This window comes from Oryctolagus cuniculus, chromosome 13 (assembly GCF_964237555.1).
Source record: "Oryctolagus cuniculus chromosome 13, mOryCun1.1, whole genome shotgun sequence".
In the NCBI taxonomy this organism is placed as follows: domain Eukaryota; kingdom Metazoa; phylum Chordata; class Mammalia; order Lagomorpha; family Leporidae; genus Oryctolagus; species Oryctolagus cuniculus.
This window is the reverse complement of record NC_091444.1, coordinates 62,544,072-62,556,486: the sequence shown is the minus strand read 5'-3', so window position 1 is coordinate 62,556,486 and position 12,415 is coordinate 62,544,072. Positions and strand designations below refer to the sequence as shown.

General features: G+C 42.3%; 1 protein-coding gene across 5 annotated transcripts in view; it reads left to right on the top strand.

The window, feature by feature from the left end:
- The window catches only part of PLD5 (phospholipase D family member 5), a 415,385-nt gene that overhangs the window by 51,266 nt on the left and 351,704 nt on the right, over positions 1-12,415 (top strand). The window contains exon 1 of one of the 5 annotated variants that reach the window (XM_070055589.1): positions 7,463-8,286. The exons of 2 other annotated variants lie outside the window; for them this stretch is intronic. Coding sequence is in view for 1 of the 3 variants with exons in the window: in XM_070055585.1 (XP_069911686.1) it covers positions 8,284-8,286 (3 nt within the window). In the remaining 2 variants the exon portion in view is untranslated. Of the gene's footprint in view, positions 1-7,462; positions 8,287-12,415 lie in introns of those variants that run through there. 2 more of the 5 variants (XM_070055585.1, XM_070055591.1) reach the window with 2 other exon arrangements.

Sequence of the window (12,415 nt, the reverse complement as noted above, 5' to 3'; positions counted from 1 at the left end):
CAAATTTAAGTTGGTACCATTTATGGACATAAGAGTAGATTTTTGAATGAAGAGACTTATGTGTGATTGGGGTAATTTTCTATTGTTACTTAAAATCTTATTTAGAAGTGGGATATCTTGTTTATGCAGAAAGAGCTGCCAGAGTGTGTGTGTGGGTGTGGGTGTGGTGTGGTGTGTTCATGTCTGGGCACGCAGCATTGAGGAGACAGGAAGGGCTCTTTCATCAGCTTGAAAGCCTAGTATGTTGACCATAGACCTATGGGAAATTATGATATTTAACCTTATTTTGTAATTTACTAATCCATTTTCTATAGATCAGAGAATACTGTTTGGGTAAGTTGTGATGGGATTTGTTCATTCAGAGAAAGGATAAGTAAAAGTGTCCTATGTATCTTTAATGACAGTTTATTACAGATATCTTCTTTTGCAATTTTTCCCATTAAGGTGCACATGAGGAGGAATTGAAACAGGGAGCCTGTCCTGCAGGCAGTGGGTGGTAGGAACTTGGTTAAACTAGAGAGTACTCCACTTCTGAAAAGAGAGCAGCTCCTGGCTCCAGGTCTGTGTTCAGTGTGGGAATACAGTCCCAGAGTCGCCAGATCTTCTGATTTTTCAAGCAAAACCATGAAGCTATATTTCATCAGGCCTCATTTTTTAATATTGGAAACTAATTCCATGTTTACAACACGACAGAAACCAAATCAAATATTCACCTCACATGTAATCGCTTTGAAATCTATGATGTACACCATCACCAAAGAAATGATTCCATTTACAATACCTAATAACAATCAAGAATGTTGCTGATTGTAACTTCAAATGGGCAGACTTCCTTGCTGACTTGTGCATTTGATATACAGTCCTCCCCATTTTGTATCTCCTCTGTTTAGAGTCCTTTAGGGCAGCTCCATCCACTAGAATGTTCTGCAGTGATGGAGGAGCTGCAGGCTACATGGGATTGTTGAACATTGGAGATGCAGCTAGTGTGTTGAAGGAACTAGGTTTTAAAGCTTATTTCTTAGGAATTAATTTAAATTTAAATAGCCACGTAGAGCTGGCAGCTACCAAGCTTTACCTTCAGGTCTCTGCATAATTCTCATCCCCACAGAAATTAAGCCACAAATTACTGAGTGAAACCAAACCCACATAAATCTTTGACCAGAAAGTAGAGTAAGGAGAGAAGGAAACCAAATCCCACCTGGTTGGGGTCAAGACAAAATTTTATATGTCTAAAAGCATGAAACTTATTTTTTAAAGACTTATTTATTTGAAAGAGTTACACAGAGGAGAGGCAGAGAGAGGGAGGGAGGGAGGGAGGAAGGAAGGAAGTCTTTCATCAGATGGTTCACTCCCCAATTGGCTGCAATGGCCGGAGCTGCGTTGGTCGGAATCCAGGAGCTTCCTCCAGGTCTTCCACGCAGGTGCAGGGGCCCAAGGACTTGGGCCATCCTCTACTGCTTTCCCAGGCCAGAGCAAAGAGCTGGATCGGAAGAGGAACAGCCAGGTCTCAAACTGGCACCCGTATGGGATGCCTGTGCTTCAGGTTAGGGTATTAACCCGCTGTGCCACAGCGCAGGCCCTGCATGAAACTTACACAGCAAGTTGATGTTCTTTAATAAAATATGTTCTATCCTCCTGTCTCCTACCTATGAGATACTGCCCCAGAATGGCCTGAAAGACCAGCTTCAAATTCAGAATTCCTGAACTCCTGGTGCTCTGCTCTGGTGTATCCAGCTTGTGCGGGTAGGAGGAGAGCTGGCTGTTTTGTCCCTGCTCCAACTCCCCTCTGTACCACAATGACCTCAATGCATGTCTGGACAGAATAGAGCTTTATATAATTAAAGCTTAAGGGCCTTCTTTAGGACACTGCCGTTGATCCTATGGCAGGGTTCACCCTTGTTCCTCGTGGCTGTGGCTGCATTTGACTGACTTGGACACCTTATACAACTTTGTAGAATTGCCCACAGAGTGTGAGCTCCTGATTTGGGTGTAAAGCTCCCCTCTGGGACTAGTGCTATGATCTGACTGATGTCTTTTGGGACATGATGTGTAAGCACCTGTCTGATTGCCTACAAATTGAGGGATAATCATTTTTCCAAATGGGCTTGTGTTGAATTCTTCAGAGGCAAATTAGAACTGAAGTTGGCTGCTGCTTTTAAAAAGTGTTTAAGAGCTGATACAGGGAATGGGTACAGATGTGGTTTTGGCTAAAGGTTAATAAGGAGAGTTCACTTCATTAAGCTGCTGGTTCACCATCACTAGATCTCCTTCAGCAAAATGCCTCACAAGACTCTTGCTACTCAGGGCAGTCATTTATGACAGAAGAAGTGGAGTATGGAAGATAAATTATAGGATGCTTTAAATCCATGTAAAAATCAATTGAATGAGTTCCACGTGATTAAAGTCATTAGTTAAAAAGTCAAGTATCTTAACACTTAGAATGTGTATCTGGATTATCCTCATCTAAATAAATCCTTTCAAATAATTGATAAATCCTGGCATTAAGATAAATAAAAAGCATAATGATCACACTGTATGTATACACACACACACACACACACACATACATGAAAAACTTAGTTTGTTAGAGGACTTTTTGATGCTTCTGAAGATTACTTTGAACAATCAATTTATTCTTTTTTGGTGGGAGGCATTCGAAACAGTACTGTAACTGGTAATAAGTCATTTTGTTACCAAGTGGAGAAAGATGAACTGTACCCTTTTTGTGCTGTGGCTCCCTCTTGTGGTGAAACAAAAGAACAGGAAAGTACAGAATCTGTGACCGTGGAAGATGACATAGATAGTTCTGGGGACAGAACCCGAAAGGATAAACTGCAAAGATGCAGAGCATCTCCTCGGTCCTCTGTGTAATACATGATTGCCTAGGAGACTCCGTTCTTCCTGCCAGATGTTTTAGAACTTGCAAAGCCCTCTGTTGGATAAGTGATTGCCAATATCCCACCTAAAGGCTCTCCTATTTTACTGCTGATTCCTTCATTTCCTCTCTATTGTAGCTATGTGTCATTGTTAGAAGCTATCCTGTTTGATTTTGCATATCATAAAGCCATAATTGAAATAAATGTTAGTATTTTTCTGCTGAAATATGTTTTACCCTGTGTAACTTTTCAAGTATATACAAATGCTTGGCACTCTTGGGAAGGTTTTAGGAAGTGATGGTTTGTTTTCTGAGTGCCTTGACCTAATTTTCCCTCTGCCAACATCAATTTAAGTCTATTAAAGGAGAAATCTTAGAAACACTATTAGAAATTAAAGGCATTCCTACATGCTTGATGATTCTTTGAGTAGGTGTGCTTGAGATTAAATTTGAAAGCACCATCTTGCCTGTGCTATTTCTGAGGGAATCTATAATCACAGGGCTATGCTGAGCTCTCTCAGCCTTGCTGCCTGAACTGGCTGCATATATGGGGCTAGGCAAGGGTAGGTAAGGCTAACTTCTTCCTTGTAGAGCAAAATATGGAAGCATATACAAGAGGATGGGATTTGGGGTTCAAACTGGAGATGGGAGAACCAGGGGGAAATATGCAGTGCTCAATGCCTTCCTCTGTTCTTTTTGGGTAAATGGATGTGGGGGTGGCTTGTGTCATTCTGCTTCCATGCAATAATTAGAAGTCTGCTTTTCTTTGTTTCCTCTGGATTGTTGTACACAAAGCCCTTGTGGTTAGCAAGGAATGGGATTCACACTAACCATAGTGTGTTTCCAATCTCTTGTGACTTCCTCTTTGTAATGTTCCACAAACAGTGTGCTAATGTAGGACCAACATTTAGAAGTACAAGTATTGATTATGTGAATAACGGGCACTCTGTGGAGGCAGATGATAATGTCTTGAGCTTCTCCAAAGTATTATAAATATCTTTTAAAGGTATAAGAAAGACTTCATTAAATAAAGATTTTGTTATAAGAAAACACTGAAGCAGGTGCTATTAACATGCATTTTGTCTTGAATTTTTCTGGCTGTTGTAACAAAAATACTATAAATTGGCTGGTGTATATGCAACAGAAATTTATTACTCAGAATTCTGGGGGCTGAGAAGTCCAAAATCAAGGTACTGGCAAATTTGGTGTCCAGTGAGGGCTCATTCTCGACTTTGTAGATGGCATCTTCTCCTTGTGCACTTGCATGTTGCAAAGTGCAGAGACCCTCCCTTGGGCCTCTTTTCTAGGGGCATTCATCCCATTGCCAAGGTCTTTGTTCTCCTGATCTTGTCATCTCCCAAAGTCCCCACCTGTTAATGTTGTCATATTGGGGGATTAGGTTGCCATTCATGGATTTTGAGGGGGACATAATCATACAAACTGTAGCGCATTTGTAAAAGGATCTCCTGGTACCCTTCCACACTCAAAAGGTGTAGAGTGGCTCCCAATTGGGCTTTTTGTTCCCTTCATCTCAGACACTGTGTTGCTGTGTCTGGACGTTTTAGCTTAGGGCCATGTAGAAGGATGGGTTCTGATGGGTGCAGAGGAAAACAGACTTTTTGTATGGATACATTTTTATTAATGAAAATGTACAAGCATTTATTTTACAGAAAATTCCAATATTCCTTCCACTTCTTTCCCCAGAAATCCCTAAATTTTTTACTAGTGGTATCTTACTGGGTATCAACAAGGGCCTGGGATTTGATGATTTGATGTGTTCTGAGAAATCGGGCTGAGAAGTCTAACAATTTTGATTAATGCTTAGTGTCCAACAACTTTTTACATCTGTAGTGTCCTGAATTGGTCAACAGACAAATAATCACTCAAATTCTTCTACATAGCCCCCTCTTTCTACTGGGTTAATTTACTTGAGAAAAAAATCATTTTTTAGGAAAAGAAGCTGATAAAGTACAAGCATTTCTCATTGAAGAAGAAACAAATTCTGAATCTGATTAGGTGTGTGCATGGTTAGGGGAGGGTTGGCTTTGACACAGACATAAGGGGCATGCCCATCAATAATGAACTCGCCTCCAGCCCTGAGCTTGCTACCCAGTCCTTTGGGAAGGCTCAGGGGAGATGACAGACATGGGGGATTGAGCAGGAGGCCCCACTGGGGAAAGTACCAAGTGCATTCCTGAAAGAGTGCTTTGTGTGCAAAGGCCCAGCAGCAGGAGTGAGCACAGTGATTTTCTGGTGCTGCAAAGGCTTCTTGGTGACTTGAGCGGAAGGTACTTGCAGTGGCAGTGATAGGGGAAGTGAAAGGTGTGCCTTCACAAAGGACTAAAATGCCATGGTGAGTAGTTAATTTTATCTTTCAGTGAGTAAGATGCCATGCGGGATTCTTATGCAAAGGTGATGGCCCACTAGGTTGGGTCCCTACCACCATTTGGGAAACTAAGATTGAATTCTGGGCTCCTGGTTTTGACCTGGCCCAGCCCTGGCTATTGGAGGAGGCATTGGAAGAATGAACCAGTAGATGGGGAGATCTCTGTTTCTGTCTGTCTTTCTAATAAAATGACGTTTCAAGATTAAAAAATTTTTTAAAAGAAATTTATGCAGGAGTCACATGTTTATGTTCTGGATAAATGGTAAGATATACCTAAAAACAAAAATATAAAAGCCAAGAGCATCCAAGGAGAGCCAGAAAATCATATATGATTAAATAACTGATACAGAGATCCAGTTGCAGGGTGGAGAAATCGCTGTGGGTCGAAACTACCAAGGGCATCTTCTTGTGGAGGGAAAGACTAACCTTGTACCTTAAAAAGTAAATCAGGAGAAAACAGTGGATAAGATTTTATTCCTGGTCAGGATGCAATACTTCTTTCTCTTCTGTTTTTTGTTTTGTTTGGAAGAAACTGGTATTTATTTTCCATTTTGCTTTAGAGCCTATTGGAAGAGCAGCTTAAGGCTACTCAGTGGTTGTCCTACCCATCAGTGGACTAAGCAGTGGGGCCACAGCCCAGTCTTCAGGGGCAGGCCTAGTGCTGTTTCTTCAGTAGGGACTTGCCTACTGACTTAGGCATGAGGGGCACCTGTGCCTTTAGAACTCTGCACCTTCAGGCTGAGTAGCAGTGGAGCCACAGTGGTCCACTCAGGTCACACTGCACTAGGTATATTTCCACCTCATTCCGTTTGAGAAGAATAACTGGGTACAGTCTAGGGGACATGTGCCATTGAGTGTGTGCCTGAAGAAAGGACCTAGGGGATAGGATCATGAACTGACATCCCAAATTAGTGTTGGCACATGCCAGCTAGGTGCCAAATATCTGAGCAGCCCTTTACAGAATTACGTGAAGTATCTGAAACCTATATGCGAGTACATCTTGGCCAGATGTTGTCCCACCTGGACACCTGGTTTGCCTTGCACGTCTGCTTCTCTGTTTTCAAAGACCAATGTCTACAAGGAAGGAAATGGCTAATTTTCTTGGACTCTGATTCACAGCTACTTATTGATGTTATCTAAGCTTAATCCTTGGCCATCACCGACATTTTATTATTTGAGTTGGATTTGTACTGGAGCAGGTGTTTGGCTTTGCTGGAAGTTATTCCGGCTCTTTCTTAGGCCTATATGAGGGCATGTGAACTTCTGGTTGTTGGAAAGAGGAGAAGCAGTCATGAAAGGAACCCAAAACAAGCCCACACCACAATAGGCTCTGAGCAAAAGGGATTTCACCAGTTTGTGGGATTCTGCCAACATTTCTAACAATCATAGGAAATAAGAATTAATTCAGCTAGTAATTATCTTACAGTGGAATAAGGTCATCTTTTGGTGTCTGAGTTCCAAAACTCCCCATGATGAGCAAGGTCTGCAGATGCTTAACTTCCCTATAAAAATGGCATAGTGTTTGCATATTGCCTTGAACTCCTGTAAACGTAAACATTTTAAAGTTATTTGAGAGGCAGAGAGAGCCCCCATCCACTTGTTCACTCCTCCCAATGCTTACAATGGGGATGGGTTAGGCCAGACCAAATTCAGAAGCTTGGAACATAATCCAGGTCTCCTGCATTGGTGACAGGAACCCAAGTACTTGAGCCATCACTGCTGCCTCACAGGATTTGCATTGGCGTGAAACTGGACGTCAGACCTGGGTACTCTGATGTGTAATGCCGGCATCCTAACTGCTGGGCTAAATGGCTGCTCCCTGTCCTGAAAACTTGAAATCAAGTCTAGGTCACTTATAAAACCAAATGCAATGTACATGCTATGGAAATAGTCATACTATATTTTTTTTAGTGAATAGTAACTGGAGCAAAAGTTTGTCCATGTTCAATAGAAACACAATTTGTTTTTGTTTGTTAAAAGGTATTTTCCATTTGTGATTGGTTGAATCTGGGGATGTGAAACCTGTGGATTCAGAGGGCTGACCGGGCATGCAGAAGTGAACAAAATCAGCATGGGAACCACCCTACTGGCATTTGCAAGCAGGGAAAGAAAGGCAGGTAAACAGTCTGGCAATCAGTAGATGCTTTTGCTCATGTGTGCCATTTATTATTCTAAAGAGTTGTGTCCAGAGCTTTGGGTGCAGTTCAGCCGCTGCTGTGTGCTTGCTGGTTGTGGGATTGAATCCTTGAAGCCGTGCACTATGGTCAAAGCATAGGACAAGCAAAGAGTCCAAGAGAGGAATAGGTTTGGGCAGCATGGGTGAGATTTAAGGCATTTGAGAAACCAGGGTCCCGTGTTTGAAGACCTTCAAACTTATTCTTCAAGATAAGGCTGTATGTTATCCATAAACAACATGGTGCACAAAATGCTTTTCTTCGCACCTGTACAGCTTGACAGTGCCACTTTACTGTGATTTAGTCTAGAGTTTACAAATACCCAATGATGCCCGAGTTGCTTTAAATCCTGGAGTGCTCAGCAGCAGTTTCCCCTCTTCTCTGTCTCGGGATTCTCCTTTCCCCAGGTTGGGATAGTAGCCGTTTCTGCTCAGGTAGGAGGTATGTGGATCTGGGCATGGTGCCTGTCTTCTGTTGGTCAGCCTGAGATCTTGCGGTTGTTTCATTCTGCGAGCAACACAACTCAGGTCAGTTTAAAAGGAAGAAACATGATTGAACATAGCAATCCTCTGGATTTGCTAAAATGCTGAGTGAGTGGTGCCTGTTGGTGAGAGCACATTCTAGCGGAAATTCTGAAATTGTGAGCTGCAGCCCTTTCTCTTTGCGCTTGGCTTGGCCGATTTCCAGAGCATCGAGGCCAGCAATTGAGGGACTGAAACATAATCAGTGGCGATACATTTGCACCACATGAAGCCTTCTCTGCCTCCAAAGGCTCCAGCCGCTGTGGGCAGCGGCACAGCAAGAGCTCCTGGCTGCTGGACTCTGCAGGGAGGAAAGATTGCATCACAATGGTAAGAAACTCCGGAGTTTTGTGCAGACCTCATTTGTTACCTGGGAAGGAATGCTTAGCCCCTGCTGGTGAAAATGGCTGTTGGAAGTGTGAGACTTGAGCTCTGGGCGCTGTCAGTGTTTCACTAGGTGGACAGGAGCACCCTTGTCAGTGGAGCACACTGATTTTTTGAAAAATGATGCCTCTCGTGTCCAGAGTAATGGTGCCTTGTAATTAATAAGGGCTGTTTGCTGGGCTTTGCCAGGGGAGGATGGTCCCATGGTGACCTCAAACGTAAGCCTTGATTTCTGTCCTCTCTGAAGTACACTGTTGGCTCTGAAACGAATGTAATTTCTGTGAGACTTGTTCAGAGCCATCAGTGCCTGTTTTACTCCATATTTGCAGGTGGGGACCTAAACCCATTTGTACTAAAGCAGCTTTCTTTTCTCACTAGCAACTTGTCACATCTGAGTGTCACTGTTACTGGAGGCATTAAATGTTACTAGAGCAAACTTCTGAGTGATCTCCTTTGCAAACTTCTGAGTGATCTCCTTTCCTTTTAAAACTACCATACACAGGCAGGGACAACAGGAGCCCATGCTTTAAAAGCAAGTTTTATGTGACTTTGGAGGAAGTTTGTTTGATTCATTCCTGTAAATGAAAACACTGCCAGAGGCGATGCACCTTCGTGTTTAAACATTGAGGCTTTGGATAAGGCTTTAAAATGTACCATGGAAATGGCAGTGTCCTCTCTGGCGTAGGCTCTGCTGTCCATGCGCCTTTTCCAAGTGCTTCCTGTCACTCATGCTTGACACAAGCAGGGAGAGGGGAGGTGAGAGAGAATTGAACATGAAGCACCTGTTCTTTAAAGAATTAAGGGATATAGGGACATGAGTAATTATATTACATAACATTTAGAAGAAAAGAAAACCTATTACTATATAGAGCAAATGCCTGAAATACAGTTACTTGGCTGCACAGCTGATATGTGGGGAATGATCGTTCCATTTCTAATCCAGATGAGTGAAGAGAATGGTGATGAAGGGAGTGTGGGAATTTTTAGAAGTGAGTCCAGTGGGAGCCAGATTTGTGAGGCTATTTCATTTCACTTCCTGCTCTCAACTCTTCAAACCTCGATTGCTCCTAAGCAAATGGGCCGTAGAAATAAAGCTGCAAAGGCAAGACTTGCCCTTTGCTCAGTGTCCTCTGCACCTGTTGGCCATCTTGGTAGCTCTTTTGACTGGTCGAGAAGAAGCCAGAAGCTGCTTGCCTGTTTCTCCTCGAGGAGCAGGATGAGTGACAAAGTGGGCATATCCAGCATGAGGTTTAAATGGGACTCTCAGTGCTTTGGAATGTTCTGCCTGAACTCTGGAGCACAACAATTCTTCTCTTCATTAACCTGAGAACATTCCCTTAAGGATTACCAAGGACCTGGCTGAAATGCCCCGTGAGTCCCCTGCCAGCATGGGTACTTGGAGTGTGGGCCCAAGCGTGGACCTTGTGGCAACTTTGTGCAGTGACCCAGGGGGCAAGGAGGGAGCAGGCCAGAGGCTGAGCTCATGGAAATGCCATTGTCCACCTTGATGCTTAGATCTCTAAGAGAACTAGCTTTCCTTTGCCACTGAGGGGAGGCCGCTATGGGTGCTAGGAGAGTGACTGCAAGGTGTTTGCTTCCAGACTAGCCTCTGATTATGTTGATTAATTCCTCTTTAGAGAATTGGAAAAAAAAAAAAAAAAAAAGCACCCAAATATCCATTAAAATAAAGTTTTGGTCTAAATGAACTCTTAACAGCAGGCACTAACCTGGGAACACCTTTATATAGGAAAGACGTCCTAACCAGCTAGATTCTGCAAAAGGAGCCCTATTTCACCTTTCATTTCAGTGAGAACTCTTAAAAGATCAGTGGTTTGAAAAACACTAGTTTTTGATTGGAAGGGGAGTGAATCTATAGATTAAATTTCCATTAAGTCTCTTACATGATGAAAAGGAAACCAATCATGTTTCTCATCATGCAAATGTGCTAAGTTATTTTACTTATCCAAAAGAAAAGACACTCAACTGTGTTTAAAATACTCTCCTTGACCTCATTAGAATCAGGCCCATGTCAGAGCTTCTGGGGAGTTATACTAAAAAAGGCAGCCCTCCTGGGGCTTGGCCTCTGTTTGTGTTTGCTTTACTTACAAATTTAAAGGAAATACAAATAATTAAATTCATACTATGTAATTGCAAATGACTTAGTTATTTGAAAACAAGGAAAATTGTGGGTGTTCTCAAATGTTTTACAAATACCAAGGATATAATCTCCATGCTAAATATTGAAACACTTCATTGATTCTCATCCTTGTTTTTAAGTAGGTATTTTTAACATAATTAGCCTGTTGTACCAAGGTAAAGCACACAACAGTAAAGTGCTATCCAAAGGACACAGGGCTAGTAAGAGGGTGGGGTATCAGGGTGGGGACACATGCAGACTGGCTGCAGTGCAGCATAGTCCTTGCTGCTTAAACAACCCATCCTGCAGCCTTGCAAGATGTAACCTAGAGGAACCAGGCCTAGACAACCACTTGGCCATAAGTAACAGGAACCTCCAAGAACCTGGCCTCCAAACACCCAGTCTTCACCATGTCTCTTTTCCTCTGTTCTTCCTTCCCGGTTCTAGTTTCCTGTCATTTGTGTACCAACTCCACAATCCAGTACTTTTCAATCCCACTCCAGCCATTCTCCTTTGAACAGCTAACTGGGAAGTAATCTAACGTTATAGAAAGGGTTTAAATTTGCTCAGATTTGGGGTTAAATTTCTGTGTTGACTTCAATACTAGTTGTATGGTTTTGGACAGTATATTTCAAAAAAAACCTCTTTAACTGTTAGCCTTCTTATCTGAAAAATGGAAATGATTCTTGCATCCCTTGAGTATTTTAGAGGATTAGAACAATATATTTGTGTAAAGTAGGTTTTTTAATTAGTCTGGGGACCCTGACAGGGAGAAAGATTAGAAGGAAGCTTTTGAGAATATTTAGGTACAAGATGTTTAAGGATTTCAATGAGAATGCTGGAGAGAAAATGGAGAAACCAAGGCAGGAGATGACATGAAGGAGGCATTCACCTTGCCTGAGTGTGAAACATGAAAGGCAAAAGCAAAGACTCTGGCATTGGAAACAACTAGCTAGAGAAAAAGGAGAAAAAGTCCTCTTACTCTAATTCCTGCATTACCTGGGTGGTGACTGTCTTGGGATGCTGTGACAAAATACACCAGACAGGGCAACAGCAGGCTTTAATTTCTTAGGATTCAAGATTAAGGCTCAGACACGTTGATGTCCGGTGAGGGTCACTCTAAACTTCGTGGATGGCATCCTCTTGCTATGCCTTGACTTGGCAGAAAGGGGCTGGCTCTCTGGAGTATGTTTCACAGGGAGCTAATCACATTCATGGGAGTATAACCCCCAGAACTTTATCATAATTATCCCAATACTTTTGTATTGGGAATGAGCATTTAGAACGCAGAAGTGCCTCACATATAGTAGATTTTTTGTGTTACTGAATGAGTAATTGAAGGAGTAAATTAAGGAAGAAAAGGTCTGGGTATCAATATAATGTGTGCACATACTGTATATGTCAGATATGTAACATATCTACATATGTTATCTTTTGGACTGTGACTAATAGGCTATGCAACTCATATTTAGAGATAGGCTATATATCTTTAATATATAGATAACATATATATATTATCTATATAATGTGTTAACTATATAATTATGTTACTTGAGTTCTATAACTTGTTAGTCAAAGTCCAATGAGGTATTTAGAAATACTGAAAATGTACTATGTTCTGGGAAAAACATATTGGCTCAAGATATGAAATGACTTGTGATTATGTCCCCTAGGAGAAGAAGGTAGATCTGGAGGATCAGAAGAGGTTGTATGAAATATATTCATATTGGGGCTGGTGCTGTGGCGTGGTGGGTAAAGCTGCTGCCTGCAGTGCCGGCATCCCATATGTGCGCTGGTTTGAGTCCCAGCTGCTCTACTTCTGATCCAGCTTTCTGCTCTGGCCTGGGAAAGCAGTAGAAGATGGCCTAAATTCTTGCAACCTTGTACCCATGTTGGAGACCTGGAGGAAGCTCCTGGCTCCTGGCTTTGGATTGGCGC